Raw genomic sequence first — 19,726 nt, 5'->3', positions numbered from 1 at the left:
TGTCTTTGTCTCACAGGATTAGAGACTCTGGGACATGAAACATCCTTATCCAGAAAGAGCAGCCTGGAGTTTGCCAACTCAGTTTCCAGACCTCCAAGTCAATTAGCCTCCAACCACTGCACTTCATTACTGCTAAAGCATAACTGATTAATGTCTATTAACCAAGAAAGGGATGTTCCTATGTTTCTACAAAAGATTTGTTTGTTTACAGTAAAAAGCTTATTTTTCAAGGCACTCATTTCAAATTTAACTCTCTCCTTCAATAAGGAAAGAAAAAATTGTCTTTAAAAAGACATTCTGATAAGTTTTACCTATTCTGTATCCACTGTAATTTTACATAATCTATTTAAAACTCATCAACTCATTAGAATTTTTTATTTGGCATCAATGTAGTAGTCTCCTTGGCCTTTTAGATATTCAAAGATTTTTCCATCTAAATGGAAAATAGATTTTTGTCAACAGGGAAAGTAATTTTTGTCCTGTCACCTTTTCCATGGGGAAGTGATGAAGTCAAGGTCCGGGGCCTTTATTGCCTCCAGGGTCGCAGCCTGGTAGCAGGATCTCTATTTCTTTCTTTAGCAGAAATCTCTATTTCTTTCTTTAGCCTTGCAGCCTTGAGTTTTCACGTTATCAGTCATTTCTCACAAATCCAGGTATTCAAATACCATTGGTCCCTTCCATCCCTTGACAGATTCACCCACATCCTTTGTCATAGTCTTAACATCTGCCTGATGCTATTCCTTCCTTATTTCTTTGGCACTATTTCTGCCATCGAGTTCGTCTAATATGGGGTTCCCTGTCTCCTCTGATGCTCTGCCCACTTCAGGAGGATTTAAAACCTTTTTCCTGGTGGTGTTTTCCTGAGGGAGAGAGAAGTTACCCTTTCTTTTCCAGGCGTTTGCCCTCTGTTTCCCTGCATGATACTTAGGCCCTGCCCTGGCAGCGGTCATGTCCTCCTACCCCATCTAAAATGGGGGCACACCACAGGGGCAGGAGCAGACAGGAAAAAATGAAAAGGGCAGGAAATGGAGCCACACAGAGAGCAAATCAGCACGTGCAGTCACCACCGTGCTAGCGAAGGGAGTGGGCATGAGGGGGCACCCCCAGGCACCAGCCCTCCTCCATCCCGTGTGAGGTGGCCGCTGTGAGAAACTGCTCTGCAAGGAGGTGTGTGGTTCCCTCCAAAGGGCTGTGAGACACAGTTGCATAAACCATTCCCCTGTGAGCCAGCAGCCTGCCTTCCCCTCAGGTTGTCTCCAGGCACCAGTCCAGATGCTTTTTTCCCCAGATCTTTTTGCAATATTTGCCTGCAAGATCCCAGCTGCCTCCCTGCTGCCCACTCAAGATGGCAGCCACAGCCTCCTCTCCAGGCTGGCCGGCTCCTAAAATGGCTTTCCTACCACAGCATGAGGTGGCCAGTGGCATCGCATCAGCTGTCCCCCTGCCTTCGTCCTTCCACTGGTCAAAGACCAGATTTGTCCCTGAACTCAGATGGACTTTCTCTGTATCTCCTCTTTACCAGCATCACTACACTCTTCCTGAAGAACCACATTAAATTCCCACCTTTCTCTTCACCAGGTAACAATCTAGAGGTTAAATAGAATATATATATATATGTTTAAACATTGTATTTCTATCGCAGGCAACAAAGATTCAGTTAAAATTCCAATATCCATCTTAGATCTCCAGTTTCTCTAGAGCTATCTTTGTTTCAGCCAGATTTTCAAGTGTGAAACTCTGAAATATTGGTGTCTGCTTAATTTTTCCCAGATATTTCTCTAGGATGGCACAGCTCTTTGGACCATGAGTATTAAACACAATAGCTCATCCCCAGTGATGATTTTTAAGTAGTAAACTTTTTCAAGCCTTTTAGCAGACTCCAAACATTGCAGAACGCAGCTAAGACCCTCCTGACACCACAGGTTTCCTAAATGATTAAGCAGCAGCTGCAAGGACTCGGTCTAACGCCAGGGATGTGGATGATCCTGGGAGCACGGATCAACATTCAACCAAGGAACAAGCATTGAGTAATTTTTGTTTCATGTGCAGAATATGTGATACTCTGATGCCGATTACAATCTCCAAAACTAAATACGTTTTCACAACAAAATGAGTGTAGTTGATGAGGCTGTTAGCAATGACCTACCAGAGAGAGGAGGGGAGAAGCAGCACTTACCTATTTGGTCTGACAACTACTCCTTTTTCAAAATGGTGTTTTCTTCCTGCTGTTAGTGACAGCCTCGGGCTGCTTTCTTACACCATGACTTTATTCCCTTGTATCTTCTCCTTGTGGAGGTGAAGTGGCTGCAATCCATACTGTCATTATCAGCTTTTTATCTTAATGTATACAAAGCAATGGTGTTAGGGAACATAACTGTCTACTCTGCATGTTATTTAAGAAACTAGAATTTAAAGACTAGGGAAAGACAAAAAAACTGCATAGTGTAGGAAAGGGAACAAAAACAGAAAGAGGATACAAGAGAGAATCAGAAAGAAGGTAGAAGACACTAGACCGAGGAATATCTGCCAAATATGCGTTACAACAGATGGGAGTGAGGTGAGTTGAGAACAGGTGGAGAGATTTCAGTGAGGAAAGCATAAGAAGGAACAGTATACAGCACAAGCCTAGAAGATACCAAAATAAAAACTCAGAGATGAAGGACACTGTATAAGGAAAAAAATGAATGGAGGAATGTGCAGGGGAGTTGAAAACACAAGTGTAAAAAAGCACATTAAACAGAAAGGGTCTGAACCAGCAATCAGCTACATTAGGAGACAGGAAAGGGTAAAGACATGCTCTTCATTCCTTAAGAATCTTTTTGTGCATCAGTTCAGAGCTGAGCTCTCTACTAAGTTCAACACAACTGGCTAAAGCTCCCTCTGAAGGCAAATAGTAAACTGATCTTATTATTATAATAAGCCAACTTCGTATGTGTTTGGGAATTATCACAAGGTACTTCAGCCCTACCTGGATTGACTACAGCATATACACAAAGTGCACACAGTCCTCTGAAAGCTCATTTCACATGAGCCTTTTTGGCAAAGAGTGAAGCCAAATGCAGTCAAACTGGGAGCAAAAAATTGAAAGCAGGCAGGCAGACCAAGTAAGAAAACACCTGAAGTGGATTTTGAAGATGAGATAGAAGCAAGGAAAGAAGAGTAGAGTGATCTGTGAGGAATGGGACAGCCAATCCTTCTTATATATCTGATCCAGACCAGTCCTGCGCCGTTTTTTTGCTTGGTGGGGACTGAATCCCCTCCCAGAAACTCACATTACTTACAGGAAAAGTGAAGGGTGTAGTCACCTTAAGCTGTTAGTCCCTCTGTGCTCTTGTACAAGTAGCATTGGGTCCTGAAGGCAGAAAGACGAAGACAACATGATTTTTGTAGTAAGTTCAGTTCTCTACTCCCTCCTTTAACAGGCAGCAGAGAACATGAGGGAAGTGGCACTGAAAGGCTTTCCCTGGGGAAACCAAGATTGTAGTTTAGATTCTTTCTTTCCTGGATTTGTCTCTTAGCCCTAGAAAAGGGACGAAGAGAACCAGAATAGTGGCATTTCAAACACTCCTCCCTAAGGAGACATTTCACCCTCTCCTCTTCTTTCTAAAAGGGGAACAGAGATTCCTTTGGAGCTACTACTTATGGCTTGCGCAGCAAGCACGTTCAAAGCTGAATTTCATGCTCTGAAATGTTTGCATTTAATCTGCCATGTGTAGTTTCCCTAGAAAGTACGAGCAGACACTTACCACAGATTACTACAGCGTAAGAGTATGCAGATATATTTCTATCTCATATTAGGTGACACTGCAGGATTACATTCCAGTTTATCTAGGAATGTTTTGTAATCTACTTAGATCCTTAAGGCTCAAACATCCAAGGCATATCAAAAAGAATCTGAAAAGAAAATCTCATTAATTCTCAAATGACCCCTAATAATTTATCTAGGGGCTGTTCTAGAACAGTGGAGGTGCCCATATTCTTTCTACTAACTTGTGAAACTGAATGACATCTGGTGGAAGAATAGTCAAGGGACAGCCTTGGCTCAAGAACAGAAATGAAGAACCGAAAAAATAGGATAAATGAGAAAATTGGGTATGTTGGAAAGATGGTACAGACTGTAAAGATGATGGAAAACTTCAGAGAGGCGGGGGAAGACGAGGAGCAGGAGGCTCTGGAAGGAACTAGGGTGTTGCACAGGTGGGAAAAAGAGACTCATTTGTTGACATTTGATAGCTTCAAACCTTACTTGGTTTTTTGCTCAGCAGACATTTTAACCAGTGGTGCAGCTGGAGCTGGCCTGGAATACGGTTCTCTCACACTGGAAGGAAGATGACTGTGGGTTGTTTTAGATCTGAGGCATGGGATTCATCTTACTTTATTTTATAGAAAATGTATTTATGAGATTGTCTAGGCTCCATTTTCGTCACTATTACTAAATGGAGCCAGCAGCAGCATTTCTTCGGTGCTATCTACCAGTTATTCTTTAGCATTAGTAATTTTTAACTTTGTGCTAAAGGCAAGGAACTGCTGCTGTGATTGCCTCTCCTCCTGCTATCCTCATATCCACATGAAGCATCCCCTTGCCAGTGTGGGGCTACTGCCAGGGGGATGTTGACATCTCCAGCATGGAGGGGACATCACAGCAGTCACCTACCTCTCTAGAGACGCTGCCATCCAGCCCACAGAAATGAACAGGGTTGAACCATCCCATAAAGGTAATCCTGCACTGGAAGAAACTGGCAATCCAGGTTTCACTGCGTGTGAAATTGCTGATTTTACACATCTCTGCCTGTTAGACTGGGGTGCTTTAAGTAGAAACAAATACAGCTGATAATGGCTTAATTCCCACAGAGGGCACTGTCAGTTAATCTGTGTATAAAAATAAACCTTCATCTTCTGGCACACAGTATCCACTTTGTATGTCATACAGGAAAAACATGCTCCCAGTGCCGTCCAAAAATAAAAAAATGCCTTGTTAACAGTCAGTAACCAAATTAGCAAAATGTTAAATATCCACTTTTGCAAGTCCTTAAGCACCATGGGCTTCAAGATTTCTTCAATAGTGCCAAATCTTCTGTTGGTCGTGGTAGGCTAATTTATGCTGACTGATGTGAAGTCAGCTAATTGTGATAAAGAATCCATTAAAGAACTGAAAGAATGAATGAAGCTAAATAAATTATTGGAGGATCTGGAGCAAACAACACCAGAAGACTGTGTGTCATGAAAAAGCCCTGTTCTCATCCTGCTGTCAGCCAGTGGGCTCATAAAAAAAGAACAGTGTGTCTGCTGCCTGTTGTCATTTGTTTTCCAGTCCTTGCTCCTTGCCTGTATTATGAAAAGCTCCCCACACCTGGCTGATGAAGCCACTCCTCTATTTTCACCTGAAGGGCTGAAATATTATCTGGTTTAGTACATGAAACCCTGAACTATCTTGCCAGGTGTCCATGACAGAGTTGTATACAACAAGCTTGCACAATGACAAACCCGATCAGTCTAAGGGAGTGTTATCTCAGATCGTATTATCTGTCCCTTTAGAAAGCTTCTCCCAAGAGCTTCTCTTAACTCCTGCCCCCACTAATATCCTGGGACAGGCTGAAAGACCTCTAAGCCTGTCTCCACAAATGCAACTGTGGCTTATGAGAAAGAATGCACGGATCTTCAATCATGAGACTTCTAATTTACAGACTTGGTTTCAAGTTCTTTCTCTGTAAATCCTCTTTCCAGTTAGCAATAAGTAAGGCCCAATTCTATTTCTTCCCTTAATGTCTTTATTTGTTACACATCAGGAGAAATTCACCAAGATTTTTCCAAACATAAAACAAGAAGGAAAGATTAACTCTTTGTAGATACAATCCTCAGGATGCAACTGTCTGAAAAGCATCATTCAGGGAAGTGATTAACCAAATCAAGAGGAAAGCAAAAATCTTAAGATATGCAAGAAAGAATTCACAGGCAGAAACAACCTTGCAGAGTAAGTCTTCCCTGAATCTGTGGGGCACCATTTCCTACCGAGGAATGGCACAGAGCTCATAGGGAGGTGGCTTCATTGTGCTCCCAAAAACAAGCTTTGTACTGACTTCTTTCACTCCTTCTGGCAGGGTGAAGGTGAATGCTCGTAACAGGGTGGCAAAGACAATGAAGAGCTCCATCCTTGCCAACAGCTCCCCCATACACACACGGTGCCCTGCAGAAAGACAGAAGAGGCCATCAGTCAGAGGATTTCTATCACACCTCCCTGCCTAACCTGTTTGGGTTTTTTGTTTGCTCGTTTTCTGCAGACTTTGTCCTTTTCTCTTAACTGACTTTGTCATTTAATGATTCAGAACAGAAGGGCTGCTTGTATTTCCACCAAAAGTTTTAATATATAATTACAACAGGCAGGAAAGCATTGTAGAAATGACCACAAGAGCTGCACAGTTTACATTAACAGTCTTCCTAGCACTGTGCATTTGCTGCTACTATTTTCATAACGGGATCTCTTCTCTAAGAGAAACTTTTCTGGGTGTCATTCCTTCTCTTCCAATCTTTTCCACATTACAATTGGACTTCTCTGTTCCTGGAAATATTTAAAACAGTGGAATGTGTTTGCATATCTCTTTGTAGATGCCTTCCAAGTTATGTTGGGGAATGAATGCATCGTAAGTTGTTATCACATGGAGTAAGTAAATCCCTGTTCAGTGTACGTACCTATTGAAAATGGTAAGAATGCTTCTCTGTTTACAAAGTTTCCATCTTTATCCAGAAAGTGGCCTGGGTTGAACTGGTCAGGAGTCTCCCATTTCCCAGGATCAGTCAGAACAGAGTCAATATTTGCTAAGATTATGGTGTTCTGAAAAAAGAAGCAGCAGCTTCAGTTCTGTCTTATAGTCCATATTCATCAGGTAAGCAAATAATGACGAAGGAGCAAAATATTTGAAGTCCTAATTTAAAGTCTCATTTTTTTAAACAGGATCAAACTCCGAAACATTTCATAAGAAGTTGAAACTTTTATTAATGTTGCAACTTTCATTTATTACTTGCTGCCAATAAGCTCCATAACATAAATTGTTAGCATTTTATGTTTATATTGTTGAAATATGTTGCTTTTATTTCTCATATTATCACCAACTATTTTTATTACTTACTCAGCTTTTGAGTTACAGAATATAATGAGTATCAGTTTAATTTTTGCCTTTGTTACTCGATAATTTCTGCAACTCTAGGGTTGCTTTGAGCAGATCCAGAAAACAGGAATGAAAATGAGACTACACAAAAAGCAGTGACAGGAGAATATTTAGAAACAAGCCCTAGTGTACCTTTCAGTTACAAAACTTGAAGATACTTTAGTTTCATTATAACATTTATAAGATACTGCACTTAAAAGCTTGTGATATGAAAACAATTTGAAATTTTTCAGTAAACCTGTTTTCCATTTTTGGATAGCCTCTGTTCACCAGCTGACAAGCCATTTTGAAAAGGGACAGACCTGAGACTGCTGGAAATTAAGATGTTTATTTCCAGTCACCACCACAAATTTTCTGTTGACAGAAGTGATGACATAAGAACCTACTAATACTTGAGACAAAGCACAAATTTCCTTGCAAAAGGCCAGCCTTAGAGACAGCCATAGGTTAGGGGCACTGCCGGAACCAACAGGACACAAGAGTTCGTGTCCCCAGTCAGGAAAAGCCTCAGAAACCTTTCTATGTGCATCTAATGTACCAAAGACCTACTGATATCAACAGTCCTCAATCACTGTTGTATTTCAACTAAATGAGCTATTAAAGCAAAGGAAACTAAAAAAAGGACAGTGTTTTGGGAACCACTAGTAGAGGTGGCTTCAGTCATTAAAAAGTTACACTAAATCAGTTTTTAAAACTGTTACAAGTGTATCAGACATCAGATATTCAAATATGCAGCATATTTGTACCTTTGGAACGGGAAATCCCAGCAGCTCTGTGTCCTTCATGCTCTGTCTGGGAAGTGCAATTAAGACTATATTACTGTATCGCTGGATCTCATGAACTACAGCATTTGTATATGGCAACTTTTTTCTGTCTTCGTAGCAAATTGGATGGGAACAACCGAGAACAGCATCCAGCTCCTTCTGGACTTTCGCTAAGGAGGAATATTCAGCTTTAAATATACAACAATCAATCTATAAACTTTTTCCTCGTAATTTTTCCTGTTGCTCCTTACAGTACGATTAACATCCAACAAGATGAAAAAGATATTTTATAAAATAAGAATGCTTTTGAATTCCCATACAGATGACCTGAATAAAATTTGACACTGGAGATGTTCGTAGGTTACACAGCCAAGTAAAATTTTAAAAATAAAGGTAGCAGACAAAGTCTATATTCTGTAGAGAATATTGAGGTTCCTGTTATGTTACTACTCTAAGGTAATTTATGAAAAGACTTTAATTAATATTTATTTTTACAGGCAGGGAATCAACTGGAAAATGAAATATCAATCATGTATTAGGAGACCAGTTTAATAACTGATCACGGATTGTTCTCCATTCAGAACAAAATAGATTTTTTTTTGTCATCAATGGATGGACAAATGCTACTGTGCAATTACCTGACTTGGGAAGCACTTACACAAATTAGTTTTTCTCAAGGTCTTTTTTTTTTTTTTCGTTTTTTTTTTTTTTTTCTTTTCTTACAATCTGATCTGAAATGGTAATTTCTAATGAATTTCTGAGCAGAAATTGTGTGACTAATACTACAGCTTTTATCATTGCACTTAGATTGACCCTATGCATTGGAAAAGTTAAGACTGTTTTAATATAACCTGAGAGGGTGAAAGATCAGGTTGCAAAAATTCATTACCCAGTCTCAAATTTTAGGTCTTTTGAAGCTCTGTTAGGTACCAACAATGGGAAACCCTTTCTCCTTACCACTTCCACCATCTTCTTCTTGCCAGACTCCTGCTGTGCCTGGTAGCCAGCTTAAATTCTCAAATATGAGGACTTAGAGTTGATCTGTGTAGCGTTTAATCCTTTCTAAGCTGTATGCTCTGACTCTTCCTTTTCACTTATTTTGCTCTGCCAACCTATATCTTTCTTCTGTGAATATCATTATCAAAAGCATACAGTTTCAAGCTACTCACTCCAATCTTTTTTTTCTATCTATGTATATGTAGATATCTATGTTTGAAGTTCTAAGCTTCATGGAAGCAATACATACATTAGCAACCTCCCACTGTACTGAAAGTACTTCTGCTGTAAAGAAACCAGGAGGACACCAAAGAGTAGCAGTCATGGGTTGAAAAGGATGACCTGAAGATTCCGCCTTGTCCTCAGATCAAGTCTAATCATCATTGTCAGTGGAGAGGCAATGGTGCAATTTCTCTCATCTGAGACTAGACTTCTGGTCAGATGAATCACACCCTGCATCCAGTAGATGTCTTAAAAACAAACCCTAAAATGACTGGCCTGTATGTTAGAAAGGAAACAGCAAGAAACAGAGACACACTGTTGGCCTGATTCATACCCTAATAATTAGTTCCCCTACTCATCTTTGAATAAGCTCTACTGCCATTTGAAAAAGTTGCAGAACTGTTTGGGTGTTCTTACCTTGAATATCAGGATAAATCACCATATAGAGCAATGCCCAACGTAAAGTAGTGGCTGTAGTTTCTGTACCTGCCAGAAAGAGGTCAAAAATAGTCTGGATCAAGTTTTCTTCATCATAAGTAGCATCAGCATCTCCTTTGGTCTGCAGATATGAATTGGAAAGATAAGTTATGGCACACAAAAAAGAAGTAAACCACCTTGCACCACAGAAATATTTATTGATACTATCCAAGATGAAAAAAAAATATATAATATTATGGGGCTAGAAAATAAAACTGAGTAGTAAGAAGATATTTTCTAATATTCTACACTATATTTTCCAATTTATCCTAACCACATAGACATTTTGGTCTTCAACTATGACAAAGTTATTAATTGTACATGCTTTTTACTCCTGCTGCAAATCCCTTCACAACAATCATTTTTAGCTGTACCTTAACCATATGCAAATCTACTATTATTGTGGGTTTAGATAATCTACCCATAAAATCTACTTACATTATTACTTTGTCCTCCTCCTGCCATCTCTTAGTGTCAGCTTTTTTTAATTCATCTACCTATAAGCTTTTCTATGGAGAAATCATATACATCTAAATCTCTATTAGATGTCATTATAATCAAAGGAGCATCTAAAATCCCCTGTTAGTGGACCATAAGAAGAATTCAGAGATACTCACTTTATCTATCTCATCCAAATAGTAATCAATAAAATCTTGATTTTCATCTGATTTTCGTTTTCCTTTATGGCTTTCAAGTTCCTTTGCCAATAGATTATTCACAAAATCTATGCTGGATACAGTATCTCTACATGGTGCTAGGAGACGCCTTGCAAGCCAGGGAACCATTTCATATATCTATAAAAGAGATATTTTAGATATGCGTTGTTACTGATATTAGCAAACTAAATTTGAATCCTAACACAGGCTTTTGGGTAGTGGAAAAAGCAAACGAAAGACCCTGATGATTGCATCTTCACCATTACACTGAAGGGATATTGCCTATCCCATGATTCATTAAAGCCTTTCTTAATTCAATTTTTCCCTGGAGCACAATTCCTCTTGGGTTTATGCTATAAATTTTCCACTGTGATGTACAAAGAATAAATTAAGTTCTTCTGTACCCCAATTATTTGCTAGACTGAACTTCAGCAGCAAGGACCTCATATAAAACCTGTCCCTGTTCTCATTTTACCCAACATATGTATCATGTCTCATTTCTATCTCAACACTAAAAAAACCAGACCTAGGCTGACTTCCTTGACACACCTGCTAACTGAAAAAGTAAATATCCAAACACAGGTTTATTTTCTTACTGTAGGGTGCCAAATGCATGGGGATTCTACTCGGATAGACCTTCTCAAAGATAAGAAACAAATATGTCACATCTGTGCAATATGCAAAACAACTAGATGATGAAGGAAATACTGAGCCGTGTGGGCTCCCTACTGTTTAGTCATTGTTTTAAACCTATCCACATTCTTGCACTTCTACCATTATAAAACAACATCTCAGCAAACAAGAAACAAAACTGCTTTTACATTCATTCCATTCCTCTACTTCATTTCCCTTTCTTTTTTCCCCTTTACAGATGGCACCACGACCTTCCATTTCACAGAATTACTGCAGCTTAAATTATGCATTAGGTCACAACTCTTGGGCTCACCTATTTAAATGGCAGCTGCATTACAAAGATTTATCTTTCCACAAACCTATTTATATTCCTGGCTTGTATTTCTTCTTCTTCATCCTGCATCATTTTGCTTAAAGCTACCTGTCTACTTACCAGGAAAACAGATTAGTACAGACCATCATTAAAGGATTTTACATCACTATGAAAGCACTGTGGAGAGCAGGACAGAATGAAATATTGGACTAGAGTGTTTTTGTTAGCTGTGGACACGCTATTAAGAGTTTTTAAGAACAGCTTATACCAATACCTAGTGAGAACAGTTTGGAAATATCTGATCCAGTGTTTACCCTGCTTAGAAACATAAGCAATTGAAGCAAGGTCTGAACTAGGCACCTGGAAGTACTGTTCTGATGCGTACTCCAGCAAGTCCAGGTGCACTGGTATTTATTTTTGTTATAAAAGTAACAAGCAAGTTGCCTTTTTCATTGTCTATCTATATAACATAAACAAACACAATAATTTTCCTCACAAAAAAAGAGATGCTGTTCCCAAATGCTGTTATAGTATCAATGGATTCAATCAAGCGGTGAAAATTTTCGTCGTCTTTAGAGAAGCGATGTCCAAAAATCACAGAACAAATCACATTTGAGACAGTGTGAACAACGGGCATAGTGGGGTCCAGAGGTTTTCCTGTAAACACAGTGAACAGCATTCACCATTAACACTTACTGCTCCTGCTTTTCCCACTGAAAGGAGAACTGATACCATTTTATAAGCACTTCTGATGTTAATTAGATTGCTGGATAGCAAATTGCAATTTATTGGCAAAAGACATGAGTAAAAAGTAGCTTCAGCCATCTAAAAAACACTGTTGGTTAAAAAAAAGACTGCTGGTGGGAATGGAATTAGTAAGAGCAAGAAAAATACCCAGATTTCACAAAACCTTGGCATCAGTAGGTCTCATGTTTGGCAATAACCAGGGTACAAAAAAGTTCAGCTGAGACATTGTATGAATAAGCAAATGAATTGAAAAGAGAACCACCTTCTGTTCTTTGCTGATATCCTTGGCTGCTGAATAACAGAATAATTGAGCATATCTATAAGATTCACCCCATTATTCAACAGCAAAATCTGACCAAACTTCCTCTCTTACTGGGGTGGTGACCATAAGCCGTGCGAGGTGAGCTTTTTCCACTGCACCAGAGCAGACCCATAGGGTTGCGTAGCTTTAGTCAAAGCTTTTTGTGCCTCCTTTTTCTTTTCTGCAGCGGGATATGGGCTGTTGTGACACTCATTTTGTCACTGTTTGCTGTTACTCTGATCCTGCAACCGTGAGTAATGTAAAACTGGCCAAGTAATGGCACTAATGGACAGGGACCATGAGGTCTCAGTTCTAAATTCATTCTGGGGGGGTTCACGTGTAGCACTTGTGCAAGGAAACATCTCATGCAGATCATGATACAGACTTCTAAGGCTCAGCTCTGCATGTAGACTTTAAATCTGGTTTTGTAGTCAAATAGTTTCAAAACCAACAAATGAACAATTCTTTGGCAAAATGACCCATTGCATAGCCTGACCACCATCCCGAGCCACATACCGTTTGTTTTCTTTAGGTATTCCACCAGGTGACCGGCCTCCTCTTGCAGTCGATACTCCTGGTCTTTTTTCCCTACTCCCATTTTCCTCAGTGTCGCAAGCCCAAACCGCCTCTGTTGCTTCCAGAGACGACCATTAGAGAACATAACACCTAGGATCATAATGAACAAATGCTAATAATGCTTTATAAATCAATGAATCGATGCAGTTGATAAACCAAAGAATCTTCTCTTTCATTCTAATTTTTTCAAATTTTTGCCATCAGTCTGGCAGCCTTCCTCTTTCCTCTCCTTTTTCTTCTTCTTCTAGTTCAGCCACCTATTTCTTGTATAGAAATTCTTCAGTCTGGCAGCCTTCCTCTTTCCTCTCCTTCTTCTTCTAGTTTAGCCATCTATTTCTTTTATAGAAATTCTAAAAATAGCTCTATTCTGTCATTATTGTTCCAACAGAATAAAAAAAAAATCTATTCTGTCATTATTGTTCCAACAGAATAATAATAAAAAAAAATCATAAAAACTGACGAAAATATTAACCTTTTTTCCCCCACTGTAAATTAAGGACTGCAAGACCCAAAACCAGGGTTGGAGCACATGAGTTGTGAAAATAATAATTACCATTTCCCTGAGTCAAAATGTGAAAGGACTTGATTAATGGCCTTCCAGCAACATCTTCAGCATGGACAGTCAGACCTTCTTTTACTGCGTGAAACCCTTGCAGGACAACCATGGGCGTGTTTAAAAACCATAAAGTGAAGACATTACCGTGAGTTTTGGCCATCTGTAGAAAAAAGCAGCATCAGAACAATATGGGTAAGAACCAGTACATTTAAATCAACCAAGATGAACAGGATTTTTTCCCTTAGCAGATGCCCCAGGAATGACTGACCTTGAGAAGAGAGCATCGAATCTACTCTTACATATAATACGGCTTCAAGTCAGGTTTCTATCTAAAGCCTCATTTACTAAGGATCAGGATGCTCCCAAAACGTCAGACAGCCAATATTGCCAATGTCTGTGATGTTATTTATTGCACGTCTTACAATTCAAGTTTTTAAGAAGAAAACAGTAGCTCATGAGTTTTACATGAACCATCTCTAGATTCCCCTTCGTGTACCAAGTGCAGCAAAAGCAGCTGAGGAGGTGGGTGAGGCCAGATCACCCTCTCCTTTCCAGCTGAGCTGTGACAGCCTTGTCTTCATGATGCCGTGCACAGACATCACTAAAAGCAGGCAGAACATTCCTTTCCCTGGCTGGACAATCAGGAGCTGGAAAAGTAAAAGGCTGAGGGAAGCGCAACAGTGCGTAGATTAAAGTAGCAAGTCTGTGGGGCAGAGTAGGCTGGGAAGAGTGAGGAGCTGCCAAAACATCCCCCAGAACAGCAGGACTAGAGCAGTGCAAAATTTTGCCACCTGAGAGCAAACAAGAGGGACAGATGTGCACGCTGAGAAAAAAATTTATTCACATGTGCTTGCACGTTTGTGTTTAATTTAATTTTTTGAAGGACTAACTCATGGCATTTGAAATCCTGGGATTTCAGTATTGCTGAAGAGCAATGCTGCTCTCCAGGGTTGGGAGGTTGAAGAAAACACAAGAGGCAGGCACTGGCTGTAATTTTATGTTGTGGAGTCATACTACTTTGCCTTAAAAAATACTGCTCAGGAGAAGAGAACTGGTGGGCCAGAGAAGGACCAGGGAAAAGGAAGGTTGAGAGCAAAAAGTGAAAGTGAGGTGCTGTTACTTACATTTTTAAATGTTAAATATTTAATATTCACGTATGAGGAATATAAAGCTCTAGGATACAAATTCTAGAGGTGCTGTGCGTTACAACTGGACTTAGAAAAGAGACTGAGCATAGGCACACAATGAGTTAGTTCAGCTACTCAAGACCTCAGTCAGGCTCAGCAGACTGAAGTCGCTTGTGAAAAATCTGTCCAAGTTGTATATCAGAAAAAAAAATTAATTTTAAGATCTTTTGAAAAATCTGTTGAATAAGTATTAAAAAATTCATTCTTCCTATGCTGGAAACACACATTCACTCAGTAGCTATTTCATGAAATATTTCAAAACTGCCAGTGCAACAACAGTCAACACACAGACGTGCAAAACGCTGCACAGAATTAAAGTCTCTGGTTTAAAATGTATCTTTTTCCTATGTGAAAGACAGGAATATTACCATCAGTATTGTTTCATTCATATGCACGTAAGATTTTAATCACGTTTCATAGTAAGCTTGAAGTTTTCCTACCAAGAAACTGATATTTTAACAATCCCACCTATTTTTACATTTATACAATTTAGACTAAATCCCTCCCCAGCATTCAGAGTACAACTATGTTAAACACTCACATTTACTTTTCAATCAGTTTATAACTCCATTAATTCGTTAACTGAAAATACATACTTTTTTAAGGATCTCATGGTGAATTTGGAAGTTCATCTGCAGCAGATTTCCAAACAAGGGGTACGGAGTTGGGCCAGGAGGAAGTCGTCTTCGGATCCATTGCAATTTCAGGAACTGCAGAACCAGCAGAAACACCACAAAAGATACCAGCAGCACACTGGCTGTTAACATTTCACTTCTGATTTACAAGGCTACGTGGTCTCTGAAAAAACTGATATATAGAAAGTGGATAGAAGCACTTTATCTTGCTTTGCTGGTACCTCACTAAAAAGAGAAAAAGATGTTGAAGCTTCTGTGCCTCTCAGTCCTTCCCTTTTTATCACTTTACTTCCTCATCCCAGAGAGTGAAGTGTTCTTATTTTTAAGCATACGTGACATCATTCCATAATATTGCAGCTTCAAATCCGACAATTGTCAGCTCTTCAAGGGATACAAAATGTGGGTTAATTATATGCCTCCTTGTGCCATGACAGTTGCTGTGACAAAGATCTCAGCCCACAGTACTGGTTTCATAAAAATCCCCTTGCAAGAACAGATTGATAAAAAAAAATTTCCTAAGGCTTGGCTACACACCCAAGGCCGGTGGGATTAAAGAAAAGTTCAGGCCCATCAGCAGCCATCACGTGCATCAACTGCTTGCACGGCTCCTTCACTCACCTCGTGTTATTGCTTGATTCTGATGCTCTCTGCTAGTCCTTTAATATTTTATCCCCATGGTTTAAATTGTAAGCTCTTTAGAAGGTGGCCAGACCTTTTGATATTGTGCCTAGAGCACATAAAACAAAAAAGGCTCTAATCTGCCATTGGGTAACAAGAGTTTGATGGTTATAATGGCATAACACCTGAGCCTCCCCACACTCCCTGCTCAGCTGCACAGACAAGTGGGGCTGCAAGGTCTTTGTGACCAAGTAGAAAGCAAAATTTCTTCACCCTCTCCAGCTGCCTCTCAGCTAATTCCCACCCTATTGCTTGCAGCAGGAGCAAAGGTGTCACACAAACTGTCCTCGTGAGCTGCTTTCACAAGCGCTCTCCTGCAACTGAGCAACCCCATTTGGGAGCTGTGGACTGCTTTTCCTTTATGGAGACAGAGCCCATGGCCCTGCAAAGGGGCTCATTTCGGACAACACGGCTTTGGCACTTCTTCAGCCCTTGCTCAGGACCAGCACCAGCTTAAGCTCAGCTCATCTGGTGTAGACAGGAGCATGTGACACACTACGAGGTCACCTAGATGGCTTAGCTGGTCACCTGCGTGACTTACAGAGCTGGCACAGCTGAAATAGAAGTCGTGAGGTGTTAAGCAAGTTGGTTCACTCCAGAAGCAGGGCAAGGAGCTAACATTTACAGAGTCTCGCTGGCCAGAGATTGAACTGAGAGCCAGGATCGAACTGAGAAACTAAATTACCCACTTCAGAGACCACTTGTGTGACTTACAGTTCCTTCACCTGTAGTGTTGCCCTTTTCTCTGCCTCAAACCACTCCCCACACTGAATTTAGCATTTTCCAAAGTCTCCTTGGGAGGTGGAAGAGTCACAGTTGTGGCTGCAGCAACTGTTCTGGGACAACATCGCAAACAAAACCATTCCGTCTTTCCTGGGTATTCTCTGTGAGGACAAAGACAACACAGACAGTGATTTCCGATGTGAAAGTGATGTGCTTGTTACTGGGATTTTCATCCCAGGGATGTGACAAAACACCAGCTGCAAGTGCCCAGCTCTCATATGCAGAGGGGTAGCATCGAGGCTGGTATCACAACTTCACCGTTCGAGGGCACGGCTATTGTCCTGCAGATTCTCATGCCCCCAACCCCTCCTGGGTAGGTGTTAGCCCGACCACAGGGACCAAGCCCACCACAAGTCACTCTCAAGATCTCCGAGGACAACCTACAACACCTTTCGCACTGGACAGGGGCAGGGGGAGACTTTGAGAGGATCAGCCCAGGCTCCAAGTGAGTCCTGAATAGCATGGTCTCTGCCGGCCTCCACATGGACTCCGGCCCAGGGCACCTGTGCTACACGGGCTGCACGGCCTATCAGTGATGCTTTTCCAAGTGTCGTTACACTCCCAGGATGAAGGAAAAAGTAACAGACTCCATATGTATTGCTGGGAGAAGGGATGTGAATGTCTTCACAGCCCCCAAAGCTCTCCTGACTTGCTCACTTGTAACCTCATCTGGTTGCTCCATCCCTTCTGAGCAATCCTGGCTGGCGGTTCTGCATCTCCCCTGGCTTGCCAGGCTCACTCTGACTTCTCCACACATCTTAGCCATGTTCTGGTGATTGCACCTCGCAACACTGATCACTCACCTCATCTTGGTCCCAGTTCTTCAGATCAACCCCATGAACTGTCCTTATGATACTGAGCTCCTTCACAAAGACAAATATTTTTATTTAACCCACAGCATCACATTATAGAAAGAAAACTCTAACATGGTGGATTAACGAGGCAATGAAAACTAACCCTTGAAGTACAATTGCAGTAGCAGTAATTGCAATAACAATTGTCTTTTCCTCAAGGAAGGAAACTGGAAGAGCAACAGAGCATTTGCTACATCCACCAGTAGCCTTCACTCTGACCTCAATTTTTAAATCTTGCTGGGTAACAAAGCCAGCCTCCCGGTGCTGAGTGGTTTCTGGCACCTGCTTGTCACCAGCCCTGCCTGGGCACTGCTCCTGCTTCTGCCAGGTGCTCCTCACACATCTCTTCCCCCCGACACACACACCTTGCTGCAGTGAGCTCCCTGAGCTCGGCAGCTCTGCGAAGCCTCCCTTGGCTCGGAGGCTGGAAGGCTGCGTGAAACTGCCCCCGTGCTCACTGAAACCACTGCATCAGTTTCTCCTGCCCTGTGACCCCTCTGCAAGGGCCAAGCTTTGCTTCCCAAGAGCGCAAGCAGTCCCCTAAACTGAGCTTTCAGGCATCAATAGAGAGACGTGGATGACCTGGACTACTGTACACCATTATCACTGCAAACTCCACTGTGTGAGAGGACCCCCTCTCTCATAGAAGTGTCTCTTAAATGCACCATAACAATACATGCAAAAAGAACAACAAACAAATAAATAAAATCAAAACAGAAAACAAAACTAAAAAACCTCACACCAACCACATTTTCAGGCCAACCTATTGGTCTGTTACCATTTACACCCACTTTGCTTCACCAGCAGAGGTGAAATGCTCTGCAACTCTTCAGCAGGGAATATGAAGGGTTTGCCTTCACTGTCAGCCTGAATCACCAGCCTCACGCTGTCATGTCCACACGGCTCTTGGCTAAACAGACAAACCAGCTGGGTCACACCTGGCTGAGGTGTCCCCCCACAACAGGTCCCCCATGCAACCATCCCCAGGGGCCCTGGCAATGCCCAGGGCCACCACCTCCGGGAGGAGCATTCCTACACCCCGCTCTAGATCTGAGAATGCATGGGAATGAGGGGAAGGCCCCCCCAGTACCTGGCTTTAATGTTCCTTCTCCCTCCAGTAAGATTCCTGTTGAGTCTCTAGTAAGACCAGACACAATAATAATTTTCTATGTTTATTTCATTTGTAATACAGAAGAAAAAAAAAAAAAAAAGAAAATGTACAGAGATTTTCCAGACACAGGAAAACTGGAGTATTTTTCAGGGCTGGCTTCTTAGACATCTAACACAACAAGGATAGATTCACACTGAATTTCAGCTAGAAATGAAAAACACAAGAGCTGCTCAAAAGATCAGCACGCTACCAAACCCGTGGCAATGCCTCTTTCTCAAATCTGTATTACCCTGCAACCTAGCGAAGAACCGCACAGAGCTTGTACGGATGGGGTTTCATTGTGCTCCCAAAGACAACACTTGTGTTGACGTCCTTAACTCCTTCTGGTAGGGTGAACTTGAACGTCTGCAACAGGCTGCAAAAGATGATGAAAAGCTCCATCTTTGCCAGCACCTCTCCCAGACACACACGGTGGCCTGCAGAGGGAAAAGGGAAGGAGCAGTCAGTCTCCACAGAGGTCTGTACCCAGCACCTGCTTCCCAGCTTTCAAGAGCATTGCTCAACCTCATCAAGGAACAAATGGCTTTGCTGAATTTGACTTTTTCCTCTCAGATGGAAGTGACGGAACACTTGAGATGTCTGCAATGCTTCTTTGCGGGATCTACCCAGATTATAGAAAAAAAATACCAGAGATGCTTCTTGGTAGTTTCATACTTCACTTCCTAATCTATAGGTCTCCCTGATTCTGCAAACTGAGTTCCAGTCTCTTGATTCCAAATGAGAATGACAAGAAAGCATATTTAGGTTCCCTCACAGCTTCCACTTAGTACGTGCTGACTTTTATTCACTAATAGCAGCAAAAAAATCAGAATACAGAGAGAAGACATTCTACATGTGACTAGAAATTTTCCTGCCTAATTTTTTCAGTGAAAACAAGCTGTTAAAGAGAGAAAATTTCCCCATCTATCAATCAGCTGTGTCCAGGATACAATTTCCAGCCAGAGAAAGAGAGTGACAGACCCTGAAGTGTAGTTGTTAGGCCATTCAACTTGCTTGTGAGAAACCAGTGTTCAA

At 41.2% G+C, this 19,726-nt stretch overlaps 2 protein-coding genes across 2 annotated transcripts in view; both read right to left on the bottom strand.

Moving 5' to 3' along the window:
• Positions 1-6,005: 6,005 nt before the first annotated feature.
• Positions 6,006-15,358, bottom strand: LOC106890210 (cytochrome P450 2J6-like). Its single transcript, XM_014945842.1, has 9 exons — positions 15,188-15,358; positions 13,402-13,564; positions 12,789-12,938; positions 11,721-11,881; positions 10,240-10,416; positions 9,563-9,704; positions 7,910-8,097; positions 6,688-6,829; positions 6,006-6,184 (listed from the first exon to the last, which is right to left on the bottom strand). Exons 1-9 carry the CDS (start codon positions 15,356-15,358, stop codon positions 6,006-6,008), a joined length of 1,473 nt encoding a protein of 490 aa, XP_014801328.1.
• Positions 15,359-18,767: 3,409 nt separating this feature from the next.
• LOC106890161 (cytochrome P450 2D1-like) overlaps positions 18,768-19,726 on the bottom strand; it is a 16,768-nt gene continuing 15,809 nt past the window's right edge. The window contains exon 8 of the mRNA XM_014945780.1: positions 18,768-19,195. Coding sequence (XP_014801266.1) covers positions 18,950-19,195 — 246 coding nt within the window. The 3' untranslated portion in view covers positions 18,768-18,949. The remainder of the gene's footprint in view (positions 19,196-19,726) is intronic.

The sequence above is a fragment of the Calidris pugnax genome, unplaced genomic scaffold, assembly GCF_001431845.1.
Source record: "Calidris pugnax isolate Ruff unplaced genomic scaffold, ASM143184v1 scaffold111, whole genome shotgun sequence".
NCBI classification, from domain to species: Eukaryota; Metazoa; Chordata; class Aves; order Charadriiformes; family Scolopacidae; genus Calidris; species Calidris pugnax.
The sequence above is the reverse complement of the archived record's forward strand: the minus strand, read 5'-3'. Positions and strand labels throughout refer to the sequence as shown.

What these genes read in the sequence shown, in the direction of transcription:
- LOC106890210 (XM_014945842.1), bottom strand. Translation starts at nt 15,358, where the DNA reads ATGTTAACAGCCAGTGTGCTGCTGGTATCTTTTGTGGTGTTTCTGCTG. An exon ending in GGAACAGCATCTCTTTTTTT is followed by an intron (nt 10,417 to 11,720) that starts GTGAGGAAAATT and finishes TCTCTTTTATAG; the next exon opens with ATATATGAAATGGTTCCCTG. An exon ending in TGGGATTTCCCGTTCCAAAG is followed by an intron (nt 6,830 to 7,909) that starts GTACAAATATGC and finishes TTCTTTTTTCAG; the next exon opens with AACACCATAATCTTAGCAAA.